At 38.9% G+C, this 26,416-nt stretch overlaps 1 protein-coding gene across 1 annotated transcript in view; it reads left to right on the top strand.

Annotated features, from left to right (window-relative positions):
• Positions 1-26,098, top strand: part of VAT1 (vesicle amine transport 1) — a 41,245-nt gene extending 15,147 nt beyond the window's left edge. The window contains exons 2-6 of the mRNA XM_072404018.1: positions 6,002-6,209; positions 10,580-10,750; positions 11,212-11,301; positions 13,414-13,655; positions 20,123-26,098. Coding sequence (XP_072260119.1) covers positions 6,002-6,209; positions 10,580-10,750; positions 11,212-11,301; positions 13,414-13,655; positions 20,123-20,224 — 813 coding nt within the window. The 3' untranslated portion in view covers positions 20,225-26,098. The remainder of the gene's footprint in view (positions 1-6,001; positions 6,210-10,579; positions 10,751-11,211; positions 11,302-13,413; positions 13,656-20,122) is intronic.
• Positions 26,099-26,416: the final 318 nt, after the last annotated feature.

The following is a 26,416-nucleotide window of genomic DNA, read 5'->3' as shown; positions in this document are numbered from 1 at the left end:
TGATCAGAAGGGGAATACCGGTATGAATGGCACATGAGTGATCAGAAGGGGAATAATCTTTCAGAATCTTTTTTTCTAGATTTTCCTCCTTTAAAATTGGGTGCGTCTTATATTCCGGAGCGTCTTATACGGCGAAAAATACGGTAAATAGATGATTACTTGGGAAACTAGATTTCTGAAGTGTGTATTATCCTTTATCTGAGACCTAATGAAGTAGATCCTATTTTCATGGAGAGGCTGACTGGGTTTTATGTGGCCATGACCACAGCTTCCCATTTACAGCACCCAAAGTAGAATTACTGTAATACAAATACAATGGTACCTTAGTATAAGTCCTGTTTTTACATGAAAAATTTTGCTTGGTATACAACCTTTTTGCTAGAACTTGTATGGGTCATAACACCACGTGCTACCCTTATTTACCCTGTCGATTCAAATCCATGACTGGCCATGAGCGTCAGTATACCATTGCTACCATTCAGTGAACAACCCGTGCTATAACTCTGTGAATTACAGAACATCTCCTCCCTTAGCACCATCCTAGCAGGCACTCAACTAATCTCAGCAAGGTAAAGTGAGGTTAAATTTTGATTTATTTCATCTAATTGCTTTTGTATTTGTGTTTTAGTATTAGGTAGTGTTTAAATTATTTCATACAGCCCCATCAATGTATAATATGCCAATAGCAATAGGATTTTTTTTCATGGGAACAGATTAATCCATTTTCCTTTTATTTCTTATGGGAAAAATTTGTTTGGTATTCCAATGATCTGGAACGGGTTAAGGACTTATACCAAGGTACCAATGTACTAAGAAAAGGCTGAACAAATAGTCAAATGATGCTGCATGTCCTCCAGCCAGGAAACAAGATTTGCTCTGATTACTGAGACTTCTAGTGCATACTGTAAAGTCCAATGCAACTTTAGTACTGGAGATAATGCTGTCTTGTAAAAAAGCTTAGCGTAAATATAAACCACTGCACATTCTTAGGTAGGTCTCATGGGACCCATTGAAACTTGTATAATGGAATCTGACTGACTTGTACACATGATGGCAACTTCGTATTCATAAATTACACATTTCATCTTTTTGTCTGTAACAAATGTACCCCTTCTAATGTTTTTACTGTTTGTGTTGCAGTTGTCTGAGCACAGGTGTGGTAAGTCCTGGATGTTTCCAGAAAGGACTGGCCACAGTTCACCTGGCATTAGAAAAATTTGTGCAGGTGCAATTGGCCCTCTAGACTTCCCCTGACTCTTCTTCATAGTACTATGCCTACATCATATTAGGAAATGCTTTACAGGCTTTTGAGTCAAGGTTACCTTTTGGGCTGGCCCTGCAAATCCAAAGCAAGATGGAACTCCTTCCTGACTAACCCCCAGCAATGATTGGCCTGCCACTTATCTGCTGATCACTAGAATCTGCTTGTTACTTGTAATCTGCTGTCATGTGAGTATCCATACCTCTACTGGTGGAATCTGGTTCTTGGTAATATGGAAATGTCTGTATTTAGTTATTTGCCTTTTTGTAATATCTGCATATGATTGGAACTTTGTTAGTGGGTGATAAATGCCTCCCAGTGGTATAGAATACTTTCAGCATAAGTTAGTGACAGAGCTGTCCTCCAAACTGTATTCTATTACTGACAGTCTGGAACCACACTGAGTGGGGTACAAGCTGCAAGGGGATTTGTCCTCCAAAATTAGGTATTTACTGTGGGGGAAAGTGGAGATGCATTTTAAATGAAATGCTGAAATACATTTTAGGGGTACTGGAAAGCTGGGGCACTCTATATTGGGTAGTTCAAGGCTGCAGCATAGTTCGGGGGCTTACTAGAAAGCAATGACTCTAATAGGGGTAATGAGTTATAGGATGATATCTGTGTATATAAGTCGCTTATTTCTTTGGTTTAATAATTTACCTGCCTCTTCCACTTCCTATGCACATGTTTAGAATATCTGTGTACAGTTGTATACCACAGTTAGTGGAGTAACCATAAGTATTTCAGTAAAGGAGAGGAGCTTGTACAGCTATGTAAGGTTGGAGTTGGCTTTAAATTTATGCTGGCTTCAATCCACTGATAAGTTGCAGTTAACATTTATACTGCAGTATTTTTGTTTAATTACCTGGTGGTTTTTAACAAAAGCATAAAAAGTTTGTTTATAGGTCAGTACATCTGTAGGAAGGGTTGGCAGAATATGGAGGGGTTGTAAGTTTGTCCACTCTTACCAGAGTTGTGGCAGGTCCACTTTAATAGCCTGTGGGATTATAAGGATTTTCACTTTTTACCTGGTATGAAAGCTGCTATTGCTAAACTCGGTCAGTTGTCTGGACTTGTCACCAAACTTGTTATGGTAGTTTATCACACATGATACACCTACTCAAATGTTTCAAAATTGGCTGTCCACATGACCCAAATACTCATTCTAGGTAGTAATAAAATATATATCTATATCTATTTCCTCGTAATACCGTTTGGTGTGAAAATGACCTTTCATGACCTGTGGACATGACCTTTCAAGAGAAGGTTTTATCTTGTGCAACCCAGTCTCCACTTTCCAAGTCTCTTGGATCATTAAAATTGAAATACGAAGGCAAACCTTTATTTGCTATTGTGCTATTGGAAGTGAATATGTGAAGTCCCACAATTTGAGCAGGGGAGAAATTCCTGTACTTTTGGGATAATGATTGTAGCCTTAACCTTGAGGGCAGAGATTTTAGGAAGTTCTTTAACTTTAAGAAATGCTTTTCTTTTGGCCAATATCGGATGCATCAGAATTCATGGAAGGAAACTGCAGAGGAGTGCTGTTCATAAAGGATTGAATTTAGAGACCCCCTATAATGCCATCCTAAAATCATTTTGTTAAATTTTCTGACATCTTGCTCTGCTCACCTCTTCAAATATGTGATTTACTTTCACTTTCTCCTGGTGACTTTGGTTATCAGGATGAAAAGATGGGGGGGAGTGTTTTCCCCATAAATAAAAATGTAAAAATGACATTGGGTCTAACCCTACCTTCCTTGTATTTACATACATTAACTTGGCTCTTGAGTCAAATACTGTTTAAATCTGGTAGGCTTTCTGATGTACTCCAAATATTGGTAGGTACCAGCAGTGCTCAGCATGATGGCTGGTCATGCAGAGATATCCTTCCCATTCTTAAATGTCTTCTCTGGTTTTATTTAGAAATGTTATCCTAGGGAAGATAATTATTTTAGCACTCGCCCTGTTTTGCTAGATATCACCTCTGTGGCCTGAAGGTAGAGTTATGACCCATCTGCCTGTTTATATTTACCTAGTCCCGGTTTCATTATCCTTAGGACTAAGGTAAACTTGGGGCCCATCTAATGACTTGCATGTAAGGCAGTGTCTGCATAGGGTGATCTTTCTGTTTCACTGGAAACTTTCATCAGACAGGAAGTGAGGGTTAATTTCTGTCGATGTTGGAAATGTTCCCCTTACTTTCTGTATAATGTCAGGACAAGAGACCAAATCTCTTTAACAAAGGCCTAGATAGCTGGAAAAGTTAGCTTTGCATACACTTTTAAGTCTTAATTTTTCTTTATATGGTAATGTGAAATACAAACCAGGTTCAGGTATGCTTTAGCTTGTACACAAAGTTCAGAAATACAAAGAAGCGTATGTAACACTGTGGAGCTGTGAGAAGTATCTTCCCCTTTGAGTGACACACGGCTCCTGGCTCAGTCTGTGACCACAAAGTTTGGCGACCACTGCCCTACAACCTGTAAGAGGAGGGGGAACTTGTGTATTCTTGGGTTACCACCTGTTGGTGTCAAAAGTCCTTGTAGACCCCTCTTGGATTTGGCTGCCTAAAACGGCTAGGAAATTTAGTTCCTAAAGCTTCTTGATATTTTGTTGGTTTTTATAAAAAAAAAAAAAAATAACTATGCACTTTTATTGCTTGCTCGCAAGCCTATTCTGTAGGTTAATCAATAGTCTATAATACTTTAAATGTGGGGAGTCTTGAGTGGGGTTTTTTGGGTTCCCTGATATGCACACCTAAGGTTCGTCTCTGACCTGTGTGGGTATCACATCAGAGATTATTTCCCATCTCCTTTAGGTGTGAGATATGTGCCGTAGAGTTGTATATTCCACTGGAGAATTCCCAGGGATTAAGTTCTGGATTAAAGACCTAGTAGCCTTTGTGATTTTAGTATTGATGTTGCTATACTTGTATCTTGATTGGTAGCATCTAAATTAATTGTTGCGAGTTGTTTTTTTTATGATCCAGAACATAATTTGTACATTTTTGCCTAGAGAAGCACAAGACATGGGAGCAGAGTCCTGGCAGGCTGATGAAAACAATGTTTTATGATAGAGATGTCTCAGTTTTAATCATTTTCTATGAACTCTATGACCTTTAATGTATCAAATGAAAGCAGCTAGGACAGTCCATTATGGGTTGTTTTAAAAGTTGTTACTCCTCCAGTATAAATGGTTTAATGTCAATGCGCTTTTTCAAGTGAGGATACCAGGCTTTCTGCTCTTCAACACTGTGTATTGTTTTAAACCTTGCTTGCCCAATTCTTGACATTACTGTTTGCCACTGTGACAGCCAGGCATAATGATGGTTCAACAAAAAATGTGCAATAAACAGGACGAAATGTCAGTTTCAGCCATCAGAATGGCTTGGCTTTGGCATCAGTTTGGTGGAAATTGCACTCCTAAACGCTATACTACTGGTGACCTGCTTAGATTTAGAGTAGGCAATTGCAATACTTTTGTCTGAACTTTGCCTAAAAACACCCCACCTAAAGTACGCTATCCATCACCTTTCTTTTAAAACTGCTTTATTGTCTAAAAGAATGGTTTTAGATAAAGGTCTCGGACTTAAGATGTGTATACACACAACATCTTATATTTATATAAGTTAAGTTATATATAATATATATAAGTTAAGTATAGTATAAGTTATATATATATATATATATATATATATATATATATATATATATATATATATATATATATATATGTTATTGTACACTTCAGCTCAATAGACATGTATATAATTGCTTTTTACTATCCACCTTTACATTAGGATTCCACTACTTTAACACTTCATGTGTGGTCTGTGGAGTGCTGATGCTGTCTGACAGGGTCATGTGTCCCATAAGTTTTTCAGGGCTTTTTGGAATAAAAAAGTGTATGTACAGGCAAAATCAAAATAAAAACATTAAATGATTTTCCAATACATGATTATTAGGTTTTCTTTTAAAAATTCTGCATGGACAAATATATTTATGATGGTCTCATTACACTGCCCTGTTGTCTTCTGGATTCTCCAGGGAACTTTGTCTATAAAGTGAGCACTGGATTGCCTCCTGTACAGATTACTCCCCCTTGCAGGATTGGCAGCATTGACATACCGTAGAATGTAACTGAACTATCTCTGGCAGGATTGCAAAGTATTTTTCAGTGCTTCAACCTTTAGGGAGGCTTTCTATAAGGGGAAACTTGCATTGTAGATTTGTGCTTAGTGTGTGGGCACATATAATTTCATGCAAGTTAAATGTGTATATACACAAATATGTGAAGAAAGTTTCCTGGTAAATGCAGGCTATATAAAAAAAAAAAAACAACAAAAGCCGGACTTTCTATACTGTTGTATTATAAATGCTTTAAATCTTAACTACTTGTTAAAACCATAAAATTGGCCTCTCCAGTAGGATAAGGATTGTAAGTATATTGACAATAGATGGTGATTATTTTATGGTGTTTAACAAGTTAAGATTGCTAGGATTATTTACTTTTTATATATGTATTATATATGCCTTAAGTTTTTTTTTTTTTTTGTAATATTTATAAGGCTTGGGATATAGCATCACATTTTGACTATAGGTGACTGCTGGTAACTATTATTGCTATTAATCAGGCTTGAAAATAGACATTCAGTTTACCAGTGTATCATAAATGACATCTGTTTCTTGATATCTTTCATCATTTTCTTCATGTTACCTTATTCTTTTGTCTTTTTAGGTTGGAGATAAGGTTATGGTCCTCAACAGATTTGGCTTATGGCAAGAACTGGTTACTGTCCAGGTTAGCCACACATTCATCATGCCAGATGGAATGAGCTTTGAAGAAGCTGCAGCCTTGCTGGTAAACTATATAACTGCCTATATGATACTCTTCGATTTTGGGAATCTGAGACCAAAACAAAGTGTCCTCATCCACATGGCAGCAGGTAAGAACTTTGCTTTACTAGATATCTGGATAAAATAGTTCTTACACAACATTTACAATACCAGACAAAAAAAGTTTAGTCTTGGTATTAAACATTTTTATAACTTTTAACATTAGGCAACATTAAAAAAAAATTTATTTTTTTTTAGCAGGTAGCTGTCCGGTAAGAGGTTATGTACATCTCTGCAATAAGAGTATCTAAACTACTTTAACAAGAGCAAGATTGTGATGGCAAGGCTATGGGTACTAGCCTGTTTTCCAGCCCCCATATAAATGCTCCCATATCATAGTTTGCTGAAAGACATAATATACCCATGCTGTGGAAGTGGGTCTGTTCTGATCAATTGTTTGGTTTTAGATCTCATGTATAGTTGGGCAATGTGGACTGACAAAGAAATGGCAGCAGGACATAATGTTGGGAGAATAGCAGGCTTGTGGAGGACCTGCTGCTATTGTCTTCAAAGGTCCTGTAGAGTCAATGCCTTGAGTCTGGCTTTTTTTTTTTTTTTTTTTTTTGCACAGGGGGAACCTGCATATTGGAAGGGGTGGTATCTGATGAGTGTCTAATGTGCATAACTGCATTTTAAAGTTGAATCCACCCAGAAGTATAAAAGTAAAACAGACCTGATGTGTAACAAGAAAATGTTCTCATTACTCCTCTGTGCTATTGACACATGAAATGGTAGATTAAGATTTCATCTGGTGTATCAAAGTCCTACCTTGTCTTTTGCTGCTGCAGAGGAGATCAGATGCGGATTTGCATGAAATTCTGCTGTAGCTCTTTGTCTTCTGGGCCATAAAAATCCTTCTAGCTAGCAGTGAGCACTAGCAATAAGAAAGTGTGTAAATGTGTTCATGAATAAGTTAAATGTCTTCTTGTTCTATGTAGAAAAACAGGCCTTCTCTACAACAATCTAATAAGGCTAGCTGTAGCTTTGCCCTTGTTCAGAGGTAGTGGGAGAGAATACAATTTCTCTCTAGTTTTCTACTGCTTTTAGGTGCTTCATTAGAGAATTGACCATGTTTCAGGTCCAAGTACATGTGCAGTATTTTCTGCAAATATGGGAGAGCAATGTAAAGATTTCCCATAATTCCAGGACAAGCGAAGAAACATCTGCTGTGACCCTACTTTACCCATCTTGAAAAAAACTTGCAATTGATCATGAGGTCCAGTAGTTAAACCTCTTGGTAGAAAAATGTAATCAGTGGATCCCTAAAGTTAATCTGGTATTGTGATGGCCATCCTTGGAAAAGACCACAATTTACTAGCTCGCTTTAAATATTTACACCAGATTAATTATTGGAATCTGGAATAAATCCTGGCTTTATGTAAATAGAATAGCTAAGAGTTACACCTTGTTTAAAAATGACTTATAAAATATTAGATTATACAACAAATACAAATTTCCCATCTCTGTGATTGTTTTCTACGGATATTGATTAACAGTTTAGAAGATTATGATCGTAAACCTTTTCATTGGGTAATTCAAAAGAACCACTGCGTATGATTAGTAACGTCTGCTATGCTCAGAGAAATAGCAAACAGAGCTCCCATCTCAGGCTATAGGCCTCTGTTAGCATGTTGAATGTTAGTTCATCACAGTACAATAAGAAAGACTGAACACATGAAGAGTTGGGAGGGTTTCCAAGAGAAAGCTTCTCTGAAAGAGAACAGCTTAGGTTTGTAAAGTTGTGTCTGAGCAAACCACCAGACTCCTGGAACAACATCCTCTGGACAGATGAGACCAAAATGGAGAGGTTTATTCATGATACTCAATGCCACATTGGCAAAACAGATACAGCATATTGGCACAAATATCTCATGCCATCTGTTTCACTGTGGTGAAAGGGTGGTGATTTTGCAACCCCAAGGCCTGAGTACCTTGCAGTAATTGAACAGTCTTTGAATTCTTCTTTATACCACAGTATATTAGTCAAAGGTTAAGGCCATCTCCTTTTTACAGCTGATACTTGAATGAAATCAGGTCATGCAATAGGGCAATGAATGAGCAGTAAATCCATGACAGAATGGTTGAAAAAGAAAACCGAGGTGTTGCAGTGGCCCGGTCAAAGTCCAGATCATAACCTGAAATACTGTGAAGGAGCTGTGCAAAAACTAATGCCCACAAACCTCCAGGGACTGAAACCAATGTTGTAAAGAACAGGCCCAAATTCCTCTTTATCAGACAGCCAAAATGATTACTTAATAATGGCTCTACAAGCTATTGAATCATGGGGTGTACTTAGTTGTTCACAATGGCTTCTTCATTTTTGTTAAATGGCATGTGTTGTGTGTTCACATCAGGGGTTGAATTTAAATTTTACAACCTTAATAACCAGGTAATTTTATGTCCCGGTATGTAAAACCTTAGAAGTGGAATAAGGTGTACTTGCTGCTTTTACTTTTCATGATTGTGTATGAAATTGTGTGCCATTGTATTATGGTTTTAAAAATGATTACATTCTCAATGTGTTTCACAGTTGGAGCTCCTGTGGTAATGGTAATTTTTTTAGCATTACAGCCCTGCTTTGGGTGTGAATGTATATATACAATGTTTAGATTTCAAATAACCTTTTTTTTCTGCACTGAAATAGAAGTGGATAGCGAATATAGTGTTCTTCCACACAAGTTCATTACCCCATTCCAGAGATGACGTCACATCCTGCTTTTAAAGATCCACAGTTAACGTGTTTCCTCATTTTCCTGCATGTAATATCAGTCTTCCTGTCCAGCTGCAGTGTTTCCTGTTTAGTTCAAGCACAGAACAGGAAAAGAAAATAAATCTGACTACAAAAGCATTCAAAGTGAATGAACTTTTCCCTCGTAATGTTAAGCCTAATGTTATTAAAAGGGCACTTGATAGGGAGGGGTGCTCAAAAACGTTACCATTTTGGCTGCTAACACTTGTGCCGGATTCAGATCTTCATCCCTGTAACTATAAAAAAAAAAAACATGTATAGTATTTCTGAGCCTTCAGAATAATACAAGGTTTTTAGAAGCTTTTGTGCAGCAATCTCATGCAAATATGTCCATGTACTACAGTTGCAGCTTGTAAAGTGCACTGCACCCAGACTTTGAACGTGGTAAAGCCTTCTAACAAATGCTGTGTAAACTGCAGTATCTTGTAATTTAAGCTTTGTATTTTGATTTGTCAGTTTCAAATAGTTTAAAAAAAACCTACTGTTTTGACAGGAAGCTACGAAATACCAAAACAATTTTTTGCTAGTCAGTCTGATTAGCCTTTCAAACTTTTCAAATGTGATGCCTTCACTAGATCAGTTACTATAGCTCTTGCACTGGAAAGAAGCCATGGCATTTGGTAAATGTATAAGGCAACTACTTTCTGGTTCACATGGCTGTATTATCAGCTTGCGATCTCCTATTTAGGATGCAAGTTTCCTCGATGGTAAGCATTTCGGGGCAGGGTCCTCTCCTCATCTTGTCACTGTCTATTGGTCTTGTCATTTGCAACCTATTTATTGTACAGCGCTGTGTAATATGTTGGCCCTATATAAATCTTGTTTAATAATGGGTTAAGGAGCCACAGCTCATATTTTATCATTTTGAAATTTTTGGCTTGTCATGGTTGAGAAAAAGTATATATAAAAAGTATATATTTTAATATGGTTTTTACAGCCTCATAATCACCCTTTTTTTAATACATATTTCAGCTATGGAAATGTGTCGTTTGCAATCATTATGATATTGTGGGAAGGGAGAGGTGCTATTTCTTTGGTTGGAGGGATAAACCTATGGTTGGAAAGATCTTGATGAAACAAGGACTCTGTAGAATGGCCTATATATACTACCTGCCCACTCTCATTGCAGGCTCAGACCTGCTTACTAAACATCCTGGGGATACAGTAGTGCAGGGCTGTGGACATAACTTTTGTTTTGTCCCCAGCCCTGTGCTAGGGTCCCCCCAGGATGTTTAGCAAGCAGGTCTGAGCTTGCAATGGGAGAGTGGGCAGGTTCTGGCATCATGATTCTGGGGGAAGTTTCTTCCCCTTTGAGTGACACACTGTGCCTCGCACATGCGCAGTCTGCATTCTGTGGATTTAGTTGTCTGAAAAGACTTTGGATGGTCATACATGTTTTTGCCTAGGCAAGAATGGTGGAAGTGAGAAGGTGAGTGCAAAAATTCACCCCACCCCTTAAACAAGGTCTTTTAAGACAGGGTCATTTTCAAAAGTGAAATTTTGTAAAGTTCAGTAATTGTCCATTAAACATGAAACTTTTTAGGTGACATAACTAATGCTAGTAAAGAAGGATTCCAATAAAACAGCAATGTAATAATGTAAGCTGTCACATGCATATGTTTTTAGCATGGAGTATTGTTTTAATGTATTCTGTATACAATTTAACCATAGGTGGCGTGGGCACTGCAGCAATACAGCTTTGTAAAACAGTGGAGGATGTTACAATTTTTGGGACAGCTTCTTCCATCAAGCATGAAGCACTTAAAGAACACGGAGTCACTCACCCAATTGACTACAGAACAAGTGATTATGTGGATGAACTTCGGAAAATCTCCCCTAAAGGTAAAAAAAATATATACTTTACATAGTCATTTTCATGTTCTGTTTTACTTGTGCGTCAAATATTCGTAATGTTTTTCTTACATAAATTGGAACTGCAGGAATCCTGAAAATGAATAGGGAGAAGCGGTCTGTTCTGCCACCTAAGAGGCAGATTTCTTGTGAACAACCAAAATCTCTTTAAGGAACCATTAGAATGGTCATAAGTGTAAAATGCTTATTTTTGTCCACCCCTGGCTAAGCTGCCCGCCATATTCATTTTTAAATAAAACAATTTTTGCCTTAGTCCATAGGTGGAATATTTACCCCTTTTACCCCTGATGGATTTACCCCCTGAGAAAATGGCATGACATTGGTCAAGCTAAAGTGCCTTATTTGTGGCCTTTTATTGGTGGTGTGATTTTATGTGGGTGAGGTGGCCTTTAGTGCTAAGGTGTATTTAACCTAATTGTTGTTTACTCTAGGTGTAGACATAGTTATGGATTCCTTGGGAGGTTCTGACACTTGTAAAGCATACAACCTGCTGAAACCAATGGGAAAACTGGTACTTTATGGTGAGTATATACGTAACTTTTATTCCATTATAACTGAAACCTGGATACCCAGACAATGTAAAATTAGTATTGTCTGTGCAATAGGCAAATGGGCATAGAAAATTAACGTTTTAAATATTGCAATGGTATTTTACCTTAAAAGTTTAAAACGAATGCACTCCCAGTTTTTTTTTCTTCTAGGAATTGTAGTAAACCGGATACCTCTGTAGTGGTAAATAGTTTTTTAAGCCTCTGATTGCTTCAAGGTAAATATGCTAGATTTTAAATGTTAGTCTGTTGTACAGTTGAATAAGCTGTCCCTAAATCTTGGGTTTTTGGAGTGTCCTTGAAAAAAATCGAGTTTTGTTTTCTTTAGTGTACCTGTAGCAGATGCTGGTTTCCTTGAGAAAGGATCTGGTGAGTGGGATCTTGTAGACGATTTGCAACTCACACCTTGTATGAGGAGAAACTTTGCTTCCTCTTTGCTTGGCATTTTCTTGTTTGTTGGAATCCAATTTGGGTTTACTCATCAGTGGTATTTCCCCTTATGTCTGGGATACATGTGTTGATAAAAGATAAGTGAATAATGCTGCAGAGAATGTTGAGGGTGAAGGTCTAAATGGAGTACATGGCTTTGTGTGCATTTTTATAAGACCTGTGCTTCAGGTATAGGAAATAGATTTTAATGAAAAGAGAAACAGAAATCCATGTAGAAGCAGTTAAGTCACAGCTGATTTTTTGCTTATTGTTAGAGTAGAAATATGGACTGAGTCATGTGAGGAGATACAAGGAAAGCAGCAAACTGACAAACAGCTCAGACTAATCATGAGTTGTGGCTGACTGCTCAGTCATGTGAGTTGCACAAAATAACATTCTATGCAAGGTTTTATTAATGTGTAAAATCTGTTTAGCACGAACTAGTTACAAGGGTGTCCTAGTTCTGACTAAGAATTGTTGGTGTGATATCTTCTATAGTGGTTAGGGAATCAAAAAGAAAACAAAACGCTTTACTCAGAGCTTTGAATTGGGGCAGCTGGATGCCGTGTGAGGTTCCTATTTACTGAAGGACCTTGGGAGTACACAAACATTGCTTCCCATGATAGAGATGGATATATAAAAAAAGCAGCAAATTTCCATGATTGTTACAAATGAATGCATAGTATTCTTTAGCGGATGTCTCAAATACACAGATTAAAGAATAAATGGAGAACTAAATCTATGCTTTGGAATAATATAATGGTGTCTGTATACTGACAAGTGTCAGCCTGCAGACCTTGCTGGCGGTATTCCTTGTAGTTTTTGGTCTTTTACTCCCAATCTGATTTATTATTGCACACTAGTCTGTGTTATGTATAGGCAAAAAATGTTTGCAGTTTTTGGCTAGGGTAGAGAAGGGTTCAAACTGGTTATCTTTGTACATATTTGATGGTATTTCCCTCCACTTGCTGTCTTGGGGATGTATCAGAAAGTTAATGGTAATCTCAAGTGAGAAGAACTTCTTATTTCCCATAACAAGTGTCCCTGTTGGAAAATATCTACCCATATTTTGGTCCAATGATCACCTAAAACTATTTTGGCTTCCCCTCACTTTTTGTAGAGACTGATCATCAGTAGCGGGGCTAGAAGCAGATTATCTGTGATGTGTTTAAGGCAGTAGTAAGCCTGACCATAGAGGGGATCTAGAGGGTGGGGGGCAGCACTATTCATTGGAGCAATGAGGGCAGTTAGGGTTCATGTATTTTTAAATTTGGAAATGCAAATGGGATAGTAGCAAAAAACATTTAAAGACAAAGCACAGTAGTATCATTAGGTGACAGTTGGTTACTACCAAAGATTGAAGTCTGGCTGCATTGTTGGTGATTGATTCATGACCGATTTATAGAGGCAAGTGTTGGTGAATACCAGATAAGCTGTTGCAATAGTTTAGGGAGGAGATAAGTGTACCAGGTGTATATCCTCAAGAGATTTGGGTTATTGCTTTATAATCTACACAAACCCATCATTTTTTTTTTGCTCAAGGATCCTAATCAACTAAGTTTTTTGCAAACTGTTGAATCCTCTGTGCCTATCAGTGGGGTTTGTTTTGTGTAGCTCTAGTCTATGGATATGCAAGATTATAATTTTATTTTACAGGGGCTGCCAACCTGTTGACTGGACAAAAGAAGAACCTTGTTGCCTTAGCGAAGTCTTGGTGGAACCAGTTCAACATAAATGCTATGCAGCTAATTCCTTCAAACAAAGCTGTGTGTGGATTCCATCTGGGCCACTTGGATAATGAAAAGGAGCTGCTCATAGATGTTGTGGTTAAACTTCTTGACCTCTACAAGCAAGGGAAAATTAAGCCGAAAATTGATAGCATATATCCTTTCGAGCAGGTATGTTGGATCACCATAGTGTCAGTGGAGTACATTTTAGGAATCCACAAAACTTTGTAACCAAAGATTCTGGTCCACATGGAAAACGTCCTGAAATGGTAAATCACCTACAGATTTAGTCTTTATGTTGGTTTATCAAGGTATGCAAGTAAAGTGACTTGCAGGTAAAAAATACTTTCCTTTCTATAAGGAGGTTGTCTATTTGGAAGTCCCATAGGACATGGAAGTCTCAGTAAAAAAAAATTGTTTCTAGCAGTGCCTGTTTTATACCAGACGGTGTGGCAGGGATGTGAATGGACAAGTTTTCGGCATTGGGGAGTAAGGAACAATTTGAAGAATAACTGGTATTGGCTTATATTTTTTTTTTTTAAATGTTTGCCAAAACTTTAATAGAACTGGATTTAAAGTTGTAGCCCTGCAAATACAGAAATCTCTAGTTTAACTAGAAAACCAAGAGGAAGGGATGTGTTCTCCAGCTAAGATCAGGGAGGAAAACATTGCTTGTAAATTGTATGTCATTGTATAGACACTGTCAGCTTAGCATGAAAGTTGAGAACATTCTGGACTTCTGGCAGATCAACCAAGTTTTTAGAATGGTAATATTGGACGTTACAGATGTATTGCAGAGCAATATGTGGTTTAATTTCTAAAGTTTTGGCCAGATTTTGTCTTGGTCTGCACTTCAGCTGCATGCAAAAAACTGCAGTACAGTTTGCTGGTTCCTTCTACATAGTCAGTGTTCAGATGTTCCCAGGTAGTTGCCATTCTTCCCAGTCATTCATTAAGGATTGGCTTTTCAATATCTACCAGCAAGTGTCACTGAACTGCTCTCCAGCTTTACCAATCTGACCATTGGCCTTAATTTTGCAGATTACAGGATACCTTTGTTACAGAAATGCAGGCATTGATATATTAATAATTGGGTTATTTGGCTTTTACATAGGACTGATTGGTAGTCAAGAATGTGTATTGCATGGTCTTATGTCAGCAGTTTTAGGCAAAGTGGCTTGCATAATATAGCTTACTCACGAATGTGACACAAATTGTTGCTGATCTGTAATCATTACATATCTCCATGTATCTATAAACGTAGGCTGTATAATTGCCTGTAATTAGCTCAACACTGTGAAGTATATTGTATTTAGAAATCTTCAGTGCCACCAATACCCAAAGGTTTACTACCATAGAATAACAGACTTTAATGGAATTGTACATCCATATCCCCAATGTTGTTTAGGTAATTTTTTTTTTTTTGGCAATCAATGCAAATTGTTGGGCAGTAAAACCTCTTTGCACACAATATATAGCTGATCCTATTACTTGTATCCTTGAGTCAAATCTGTTTCCAGAAATATAAGCACTTGGCATCCAGACTTCAATACACATGAAATGTCAAGGACCTTATTTTCCTCTAGTCCCGATGAAGTATATTTTTGTTCCAAGAATCTAGTTCAGATAAAATTCTCATTTCCCCTAGATGGTATGGTGAATAAAGGGACAAAATCTACAGGATTTCTGGTGTCATTAATACCCTATACAATGGAGGTACCCTACAAGGATTTGATTTTTCTGGAGAATATGGAGAAATCTATATACATGAATGTGTGAAGATGTTGTATGGCTTGACATTCATATGGCTGGCACCATGATCTTTGTTTTGGGCCTGGAGTTCAAATCTCAGCCAGGGTGCTGAATGCATTGCATCTATATGTTCTTCCAGTGTTTGTGTGATTTTTGTTCTGGGTACTCTGGTTTCTTCCCACACCACACTACATACTAGTAGGTTACTGCCCCCAGAGCATTGATTGCACATTAGATTGTATTCCTCTGAGGGATTGGTGGTGACATGACCATGGGATCTGTATATTGCCGCTATATAAATACACATGTATGGAAAGGACATTGCTGTCCTGGCTCCTCAAATACATCACACAATGGCTCGTCAGTGGTTTTTCCTTTGGGACACTTCAAAAGAAAGTTCGGATCTACTCTCTTCCACTTCTATCTCTAAGACTTATCTTTATTACTTCCCTGTATACTGACATCTGGCAACTTCTCCAAAGAAATACGTCATCCTCCAGATGTCTTTACTTTAGGGACGCTTCCCTCATGCAATGGGAACATCATTGGTTTCCACCCAGAATCTTCTAGAAGCTTATAGTTTGTGCAGCACTGCCCTTTCCCTTGGCTCTGACAGGAAGCAAAAGCCAAACTAGAATGGCTTCTACTAAAAGTATTGCAGTACAGTGTTACTTTGCTACATATTTTATTACAATATGTTTATCGGAGGTGCCCTTAGTGTTTGCGTAAGGATTAAAATTTAATGTCATGTTGGGAAAGCTTATTTACATCTAGATGGGCAGTATTGTAAGCTGCTAAGCAGTCAACATTCACTGCTACTGATTGACCATTTGTTATTTCTGACCATACAATACGTTGGCTTGTTTTCATTGAGTTGTCATGATAGTCTCAGATGTCAGCTCAATACCACATTGCCTTTATCTCTGTAGCTGAAAACTTTAAATCTGCCGCCAGCAACGTTTAAAATGTCTCATAGCAGCCAGTTTACACTTTCCTATTTAATCTCTCATCTAATGGGAGGTGATAGAAAATGTCTGCTGTGTCCTTCAGAATGGGACATGACAAAGGTATCCCGTAATTTGCCTGCCAGATATCTTCCCCCCCATTTACCACCAAACTATTAACTCACCCACTTGCCAGCCCCCTCCCCTTACCTTTTAACCAACCCTTACCTTAAATAAATACTCCACACCTGATCACCCACTTACAACAAATGAGGCCTGACATATAGCCGAAACCTGTTGGATTCCCACCTGCCAATCCTTTTAATAACAGCTCCCCTAGCCCCCACCTAGCCGCCTCAGTAGCAGCCCCAATCCTAAAGGAATGAGAGGAAAAGGACTCCCCGGCCTCCCCCAACAACCTCAAACAATTCTTAAAAACAGCAATAAACTGAAAACGAGATAGAAAAGACCCATCCTCATGCATCAGCAAAGGACCCTCTCTTAAACCCCGCACTCTCAGCAAATCCTCCACTGCCGTTACCAGGCAGACCCCGGACCGTCCCCCCATCTTGAACACCCTCACCAATAACCCCTTACCACTCTGGTCTGTCTTAGAACGCCGAATCCCAGCGGCGACACAATCAAACCTTCCAAAGGCGGTTCCTTGAACGGCCCGCTCATCCTCCCCAAACTCACCTCCTTTGCCAACTTGTCCGCCACGACTTCGGGATGCCCCAAAGCAGATTGCAAATTCCTAGCTTCCTTAACCGCCCCCCCTGCAGTGCTCGGTATCCAAAACCCCTCCACAAACCCTTCTTCCAGTATCCTGGCCGCCGCCCTGTCCGGGTACTTACCTAAAAAGGGGCGCATCCTTTCTATGTTCACTGGCGTCCGCCCCTTTGCTACCACCCTCGCCCCCTCTACTTGCCCCTGCCTTGAAGCATCTTGAGAGGCCGTGATTACCGCCACACCCTGAACATTCATGTTTAAATCTGCAGCTCCCCCCAAATTTACATCAACCCTCATTAAAGGGCCAACACAACCCTTTCTTTCTAATGGCCGACGCTCCAGCTGCTGGCTGAACGCCGGCCGCCCCTGGAAAAAACTGCGTCCCCCCATCCTAGGACCGGACATGAGCTTCATCCAAAGCCCAATGTCCTTGTGGTCCCAGCGCAAAGATTGCCTGACTGCCTTCCGCTGGCGAAACTGCTCATCATAGCGCAGCCACGCCACCCCTCCAAACATTTTTTGTGCTTCCCTAATCGTGTCAAGGTAACAGAACAAAGAAGCACACAACTCAGGTTGTTTTTCCCCCAATACACTGGCCAAAATGCTAAATGCCTGTAGCCAATTAAAAAATGTTCGCGGGATGAGCCTGTGCCTACGTGCCTCGCTCTCTTCTTTGCGCCCCTCCCCCCCCAAGCTCCTGTCCAAATTAAACCTCTCCAACGGCAGCAAGGAAAATATGTCAATGTACTCACCTTTTAGGATCTTCTCCCTCACCTCCTCCATCAGGTGCGCTCCCAAGGGTCCCTCAAAGCACTTGTCTTGTCTTGGGCAGTCTTGTCTTGTGCCCCCTCTCCAATGGTATAGAGCTCAATAAAAATCCGGGGGTATTCATTCTTGGGCGGAGGTCCGAATGCATAGTTGCCAACAGGTTGTAGTATGGTCCACAAATACCTACTCTTCTCAGAGTTTGGAATAATCAGGGGATAGGAACATTATTGAATGCCTTTTTAGTGTCGATGCCTATGATTTCCAGGTCTGACTGTGAATGTTGTTTGGCTTATTCTAACACTATAAGAGCTCTGTGGATATTTGAAACGGCTGCTCTGCCCTTGAAAAACCCTACCTGTACCGAGGATATTATCTGCCAGTATTTTAGAGAGTAAATTAGCATCTAGATTTATTAGTGAGATTAGCCGATATGAGTCTGGTTGTCTTGAATCCCTTCCCGGTTTCTGGAGCAGTTTTATAAAAGACTTTTTCTCAGATGAAAGGTACATTCTGGTCTCCCACATTTTGGTATATACACTCCCCAAATCACTGATAATATCTGCCTTGAGAGTTTTGTTGTACTCAGCAGTCAGATCGTCCGATCCTGGCACGTTGCCGTTAACTAGAGAAGAAGTAGCTCCCCTTAACTCCTGTTCAGTAATTTTCGCATTCAGAGCTTCCACTTGCTCCGCCGTTAAGGTGGGTAACACCACATTTTCAAAACATAGTGATGTCAACATTTGTTAAGGTGGGTGGTTTATGCAAATTCAGCTACAAGGTACCTGATGAGGTGGGGTCCTTCTGTGTTGGCAGGCACCCCAATGCATTCCACAGCAAAGTACTCTGACCATGATCAGAGGTTCTATCCTCATTTGCATGCATGACAGTGTTAACGTCTCCCCCTACTATTTTATCATTAGTGGCATCTTAAGTGATCCAATTAGTCAATACTTGAAAGAAGGTACTAGAAGGGGAAATTGCTGTATATAATAAAGAGGCACAATTCCCTATCCGGGAACCTCAATGTGAGATTAAAAATCCTTCCCGCCTGATCACAGGCAGATGATACCACTTTAAACCCCAAGTTTCTATACATGAGAATGAGAACTCCTGTTTTCCTGCCTATTGTTGGAGAGCCAGTACCTTGCCCACCCACAGTTTTTGCATCCTATGGAAATCTTCCTTGTGTAAGTGCGTTTCCTGTAATACTGCGATGTAATGCCTACCAAATTTCTTCTTTCCCAAAAAATGTGCTCTCTCACTGTTACCCTCTCCTTTTATCTGCTTCACCCCTCCCCTTAAACTTTTCACCTCTCCTCCTCTGTCCCCCTTGTCTGTTTATTGAAATCCAATCCTGACCTCCTCCCCCCCCCTCCTATCTTCTTCAGGCATACGTGCCCTTTGTCATGCCGTCCCTCCGCCTACTTTCCTGCTTTGGGCCGCTCTAATTTCTTTGGTTCCTCCTATTGTAGCCTCACACAATTATCATCTTATTTGGTCCCTTGACCTGTTGGTGTGGGAAGTGTTAGAGCCTTTTTCTCATAACTTTTTGTTTCACTATTTTTTTTCTGGTCTACAAAATGGTGAGAAACTGTAGATTGTCATCATAGCAAGAAGAGAGGGAAACAACCCTCTAATGAGGGACAACTGTTGTATCACCTTTCAAAGTTGGAGGTTTCACCTTATTTCCTGTTGCAACCAGACATACATCAAAACATCACTGCGATTAAACCTTCCCATCTCCTTCTAACACACAATATTTTAGTTTCATGACCATTTCAAATATACCATGGAGTGGTTTTTTTTTTTTTTTATAAAAAGTGTAAATGTTCTTGTTGATCTTACCAAAAATATAATGCACTTACAACTTCCTTTGCTCTCTGCTTAATCTTATCGGTTACATCAAAGACTTCAGTCCTTAGAGCACATACAGGCCAAGCTTTTCTTATAAGCAGTGATTTTCTGACTGACACCTAATAAATGTATTGTGAAAATCCCTAATATGTGAGCAGATCCTGGCCTTTGAGGATTTGATTGGCATGGAAATTACAAAGTTTCAATCTGTAAACTGTACAAGGTGAAAAATGAAGCAGACGTTTCACACATGCACACACGTTTTATAGTGTTTGTGGTTTACTAATGGCAAAGAAATGTGTTGGCTGACCTACAGAAAAATATTGCCAACCCTAGTGGTTTAATTTCACTTTAAGGGCCTCATTTGCCACCCAATATCCCCAAGACTGATGCACAAGTAGGAGGTGGGCTGTGATAGACTATAAACTAAAATGTTCAAAGACCTTGTATGTGCAAAAGCGGAAACAATTTAAAAAAAAAAAGTACTTTTCTGTTCTTGTTTCCCTGCTGTTGTGGCAAGGTTCTAAGTGAATTATTTCTAAATCTTATACTTTGTGTTTTACATTATTTTATGTGGTTCATTATTTGCAGGTGGGTGATGCTATGAGACAGATGCAGGAGAAGAAAAATGTTGGCAAAGTGATCCTGGTTCCTGAAGTGCCAAAAGAAGAAGCAAAAAAAGAAGAGAATTAAAGGGATGAGCTGCAGGAGCGAGTACAGAGCCCTGCAGATTGTGAAAATGTCCTACGTATGTGTGTGTTTGGGGAAGAATGTCTGAGCCCTCTTGTAAAATGTTGGTATACCCTCTCACTTGCCAGTAGGTGCTGCAAGGGCATTTGGGCGTGAGTTGGTTGTACTTCAACACCCATACCATAGACCCCGGAGTATATTTTTCAAAAAAGAAAAAAATCTCACTTTAAAGTCTAAACTGCACATGATTCAGCAAAGGGTCCTGAGCCAAATTGGGGAATTTGTTTTACTTTAGTCTGCTGCAGTTTTGCTTTTCTGTAAAGGAGAATTTTTTATTGTACTCCTGTTTAGGTCTGTACTCAATAACATTCCAGATACTGGGTTGCATTCTTGCTGTGAGGGCAAGTAGAATTCCACCATCAGGCACATTAACTAAAACCGTCCATTATATTAACGCTCGACTCTTCGTACAAACTGTGCTTACGATGTTTTGTTAAATAAATGTATTCTTTGTTTTCATTACTTCCTTTTTTTTTTTTTTTTTTTTTTTTGCAAAATATGCCGTAATCCATTCAAAACCTCCTTATAGTTGAATTTGTCACTTGTCAGATATGGGCTGCATACTAGATTTATATTGCCCAATCATTTGTCATTTTAAGTAAAAATCTAGTGAGTATAGGTGTCCCCCGACCATGTTGAGGATGTTGTTCTGCTTCGTGATATCACTAACAATGGCACCAATATATTGTTCCTGCTGCAGGGTGCCTCCCATTCATCCCCTTCTCATAGAGCAGAGGTGCCTGTACAGTGTTCCAAAATATCCCTGGTTGTTTGCTGTTGCATTGAGTGTCCTAAGAATTATCTCTACACATGACTAGTTTTGTAACATTTTGCATATGGTCAGTTGAGTCACAAAACCTTTATAGATCTAGTGTGTATAAAATAGATATTTGGACAATACTTGCTGAAAACATGCTAAACTCTTGATGCACCCAAGTGGTATTTAAAACTGAACTGCCAACTGAATAGTTAGTTTTATAAAGTGAGGAAGAGTTACATTTTCACTTTTTTTTTTCCTTTGCCTCCACTGGGCAGACTTACCATCCTTCTCTCCCTATGATTCACATGGATGGTGGGATTGTCATGGTAGTTTGAGGCGTTTTGGCGTTCCTGCCTACACCAGTAGGATGTTACTTTATTCCAACTGTTACCATCCAGCAGGAATTGGGGTCCTTACAGCAGGTGTGCAGGCCTAGGAACACAAGAGCCTGCAAGACCGAAACTTTTTTAGGCGATTTACCTTTCCAGCATCTAAAAAAAAAAAACTGTTTTAGGAGGCTGACCATCAAACAAATGTTCTATGCTGGTCTTTAGAAGCTTCAATTTCATTGGCACATTTTCTTATGAATTTTCAAAAATTGTGTTGCTTATTAAATGCATCTGTGTAGCTCATCTTTAAAACTGGGATAAAACTCATTGAGTTGTGGTCTTCCTCCAGCTTTTATAGTACTTTGACATTGGGGTTTTCTCTATGACCAACAACCTTAAGTATTCAGTGTTCCTTAGTGGCTAAGACCTGTAGGACATAGAATTGAAGTGCTGCTGTAGAATTTCTACAGTGACCCAATGGAAGTGTCTGAATGTACTACCAAATATGACTACCAGTGCTAGCTTTACATACTTCTAAAAGTTTACCTCACACTTAAAGGATAAACTTTTGTAGTACTTTTTTTTATACTTTATGAAACTTGGTTATGCTTTACACCTTTTACTCAAACGGTGGTAATTGGATGCAGATTTTGTAATGTGCATCCTGAAGTCATCACCTACATCCACCCCTTATCCTTTTAGATAGTGGGGATAGGGTTTGTGTTAGGATTTACACCATGAACTGCAACTACAGGGTCCCAGTAACACCTCCCTCCTAACCCTCATTTACACAGATGGCTGCAGTCAAAACAGGGAGCTGGTTGCTGGAGCAGGAAGCTTTTACCTCATGGCATCTAAATTAAAACTTGAGGTGATCTGCTGGCCAAAAAATTTTATTGAGCAGTTATGAAAACTACATACAAGTTTATCCCAAAAAAGTCAAAACGTCAGGTTTTCATGTTTTTACCAAACAGAACACCAAAGCTCACAAGCCGCTATATTCTGTATTGCAATGCTGTTTCAATCCAAGGCCTGTGCTGCCAGTGAGATGAACATCATATTGGTTCCTGAAACAACTTCAACTGATGTCAGCCAAACGCCTCACACGCTGCATTACGGTTGTCTTTCACTGATGTACATTCCTTTATCACTTTATTAATAAAGGGTTTCTTATGAATTTTGTTGCCTCAAAAAAACATTGTGATCTTCTCAGACATCTTTTTATAAAACCTTCTGGCCGGTAGAATAAACAAAATACAATTGAACCTCATCTTTATCACTTTGTGCCAAACCATAAAAGCCTTTCAAAATTCTTCATGTCTAAAGGCTTGTCTTGCAAAAAAAAAAATCTTCCTTGATGCCCACTGGTTGCCTTATCTGAGTGCATTCATTAAGCACATGGATTTTATAGGATGTTTCACTTTAGCAGGACCACTACCAGATGTTTACAATCTAATTTACAGCCAATGTGCCAACCAATTTATGATGGTGCCAATTGACGTAGATGTATTGTTTTAACCTTGTTGAATCTGGCCACAGACATCAGAATGATTTCTCCTCATGGCTGTGGTCACCTACATTTGTTAAATTGTTTGCACAGAGGTGGTTCAGTGATGCTGTTTACACGATTTGGAATACTTCACTTTCACTTAGTAAACAACCTTATGGCTGTCTGCTTATTGCACTCTGAAAATGCCTCCCTGGTGTCCCAGAATTTTCTACTTGTTAAATTGTGATGTTTTATTATGCCAAGTGGCTTTAGAAATCCTAGAATTGTAGCAGATAACCAAAATCTTGGCATGTTTTACTCTGTAGTTTATTAGACGTTTAGGTGTGAATTGGCTTTTCAGCATGGCCAGGTCTACCAGCAGTTTTCCATGGCTGTGATCTTAGAACTTAGCATCCAGCTACACAGGCTCGCTTGTCATAACTTTTTATATTCAATGATGTCCAAAACTGAGCACTTCTGCAGGATTTGGTTTTAGATTGGTCTCTGCTCTGTAAAGGGACGGTTTATATTGTAGTTTAAAGCACAACAAGCACATTGCTCCTCTGACCTGCTGTAATCTAGAGATGAAACAATGCAGTTTAATACTTAACCAACACTTGTGCCAATGTCTGGTAGAATTAGTTTAATTTTTTGAATAGCTGACCTTATACTCCAGACCTAAATATATTCTCTACAAAGTGTTTGGGTTTGTTCTTATTAGACTCCAAGAATGTAGAACCCAGTCAGGGAGTGGCCACCTGCAAATGCTAAATGTCATCTGAAGAATGTGAAAACATCAACACAACCCATTCATCCCCTGAACTGGTGACAAGTCAGAAGAGTTTGGGTTTGTGTAAAAGCAATGTCAGATAATTATAATGGATAGGCCCAAAAAATAAACTCATAACTGTCCTGATGTATTTTAATATCAAGGTCCCTTCCTAGAATAGTCACTAAGTCAACTTGCCAGAGGGTTTGTTTTCTGTGAAAAACCCAGCACTCATGAATGTCCATCTGATGTCCTTAACAAAATCTCTTGAGTGTTTAAAATGTGAGAAGTGACTCAATTGTTGGTCTTTTTAGAAGCTGTGATATTTTGCTTTCATTAATCTAGCAACATAATAATCTAGCTAGAAGGTTTAGTCAATGGAGGTTGGTGGAATATAGCTGATATGTGTTGGTATATTGAGAATTTAGTTTGTGGATTTTCTTATGCCAATTTTTTTTTTTTTTTTTTTTACACTTTTTAATGTTAAAACGCTCCTAAATGTGAATGTGTCGTCTCTAGGGACTAAGATACGTGCCTTAAGCACAAACCTAGAGCACATACTTTGCCAAAGATGTCGGGTGTGATTTAACTTCTAACACCAAGTAGCAATGCTGTCATGATGGCACTTACCAGCACGGTCTACTTGTAGATTGTACATCATGATGCAATGAATGGAGCTTTTACCGGTGATCTTATGCTGCACGTTTAAATGGCAACTTGCTGTTTGAGAGCTAGGGCCTAGGACTCTTAGTGGTGATCCTGAGAAAATATTTGGTGTAAGGTGGAGGGGGGGTGTTAAATCATATAATACCAGGCATTTGTGAGGCTTTAGCACTAAGAATTGTATGAGCAGACTACAAAACGGTGTCTGAAAACAGTACAAAAAATGTCCCACACACGTCATAGCCAAAAGCTCTTACAATGAGACGTGAGGGGGAGGGTTGGGCATCCTGAGCCATGTCACAAGGTCCTAAACACCAAATCCTGCTAAACATAGTGGAAAAGTATTCTAACATGAAACATTTAATGTTAATGAAGATAGATGTAATGGAATTATGGTTCCATCAGCCATGATTAGCACGTTTAGCACATAAATCCCGACTCAACCTCTGCCTGACAAATCTAGATTTATTGGTGTGGTTTGAGGTTCAGGTTATTGATGACTAAACTGTAAATAGTTCAGGAAAAAGATGAAAATGTAAATGGCAGTCTGACAATACAAGTTGTATATTAGAGGTGTGTGACCTACAGGCCAATGCTTAGATTCTAGATTTTATATTCTAGTTGTAATTTAAGTCTCTTCTGGCCAATCTTTAGGAGTGAGGTGTGTGGACAATACACATGTTGGTGTTTGCAGTCCTGGACATGATTTGTGTTCTAGTTGACTTGTGTGGCCTCCTGGCAGTGTCGTATAGACTGGTTCTGAAAGGCTCCAACAGTAATTCAGCTTCATGGAACCACCCAGAATCTACATTTCAGATTAAATATTAATGATAGCAAAAAACATTTCCTCTTGGGGCAAAGGTATGATGGAGACCTTAATCCCAACAAGACTGAGATGAGGCACTGAACAATATTTTATCAGTCGGTGGACCTTGGGCTCCTGCAAAGGGCAGATGGAGTCCCTTGTTCACATACAATAGATCCTCGTTTAGAATAAGTCTTGCTGTGACCATTGGCTTTATAACCCCAGTAAGTTTTGGGAATTGTCAGTGAGTTTCAGTGTGTCCTTTAGAGCCAATGTTGGGTCCATTTCTCTGTTATACATTTTTGTATTAGAGCAAAGTTTTTTTTTTTTTTTTTTTTTTTTTATTGCGTTGCTCGTTTTTGATGCCATGTGCTTTATTCACATTTTATAGACCAGGCCCTGTGCTGTCAGCCAAGTAAAACAGTATTTGGTCATGGTCTTGCCTATTAAAAATGTTTGATGCCCCTTCGTATTTAATGTAATGTTTGTTTCTTTTCAAATACACAAGAAGAACACATGAAGAATATTTGTATTTTTTTTTATCTTGCTAGTCTTATACTTTTATGAACTCTCTGCAGTGAAACATTAGGCCCAGCTTTATGTGTACCTAAAAAAAAAAAAAGTTTTGATCTCACAATTTCATTTCAATGGTTAGGCTGAAGTAGCGGACTGTGCTTCCCTCACAAGCAGGAAGTGATGTACCGCCACATTTCCTGTATGCTGTAACTCAAGGGTCAAGCTCAGGTTTTTTGTCTGATAGGTGAATGCAGGCTTTCTGGCATCGTATCCTATAACTGGACCAACTGATAGACAAGTTTTCATCAGCGTTCCTCGTGGTCAGTTGTCACTTGTGTCTTATTAAAAAATGTACCTGCTTTGTAAGTGTAAGAGTTGAACAAAAGTTTTGTGCCAATGCTGATTACATGATGTGTAATGCTTCTCTGCCTAATTTTGCCGTATGCCTTACATGTTTCAAATGTTAAATAAAGCATAACAAAAATCCTTCAAGGCTCTGCCTTTCATTTCTTTGTATTTTCTGAAAACTATTTGTACAGGAAACGCTGAAACGGATACAGAAGAGTTGTTTTGTGACAAATTGTATGGTTTGGGCATTTCTATACATTTTTAATCGCTACATGGAAGGGCTCGATTTCATGATGGAAGGTAAAGTCAGAAAACCATTTGGAGCCACCCTAGAGGAATAATGGAGATTAAAACTGGCCAGGGGGAGGAAAGATGGAGAGAAGTATACTTGGCGTAAAATAAGAGTCAATAAAAACAGCTGTGTGCACCTTCGGTAAAAATATTTTATAAAATTGC

Source organism: Pyxicephalus adspersus, chromosome 3 (assembly GCF_032062135.1).
Source record: "Pyxicephalus adspersus chromosome 3, UCB_Pads_2.0, whole genome shotgun sequence".
Lineage (NCBI taxonomy): Eukaryota > Metazoa > Chordata > Amphibia > Anura > Pyxicephalidae > Pyxicephalus > Pyxicephalus adspersus.
Note: the sequence above shows the minus strand (reverse complement) of the source record. Positions and strands in the feature narration are given on the sequence as shown.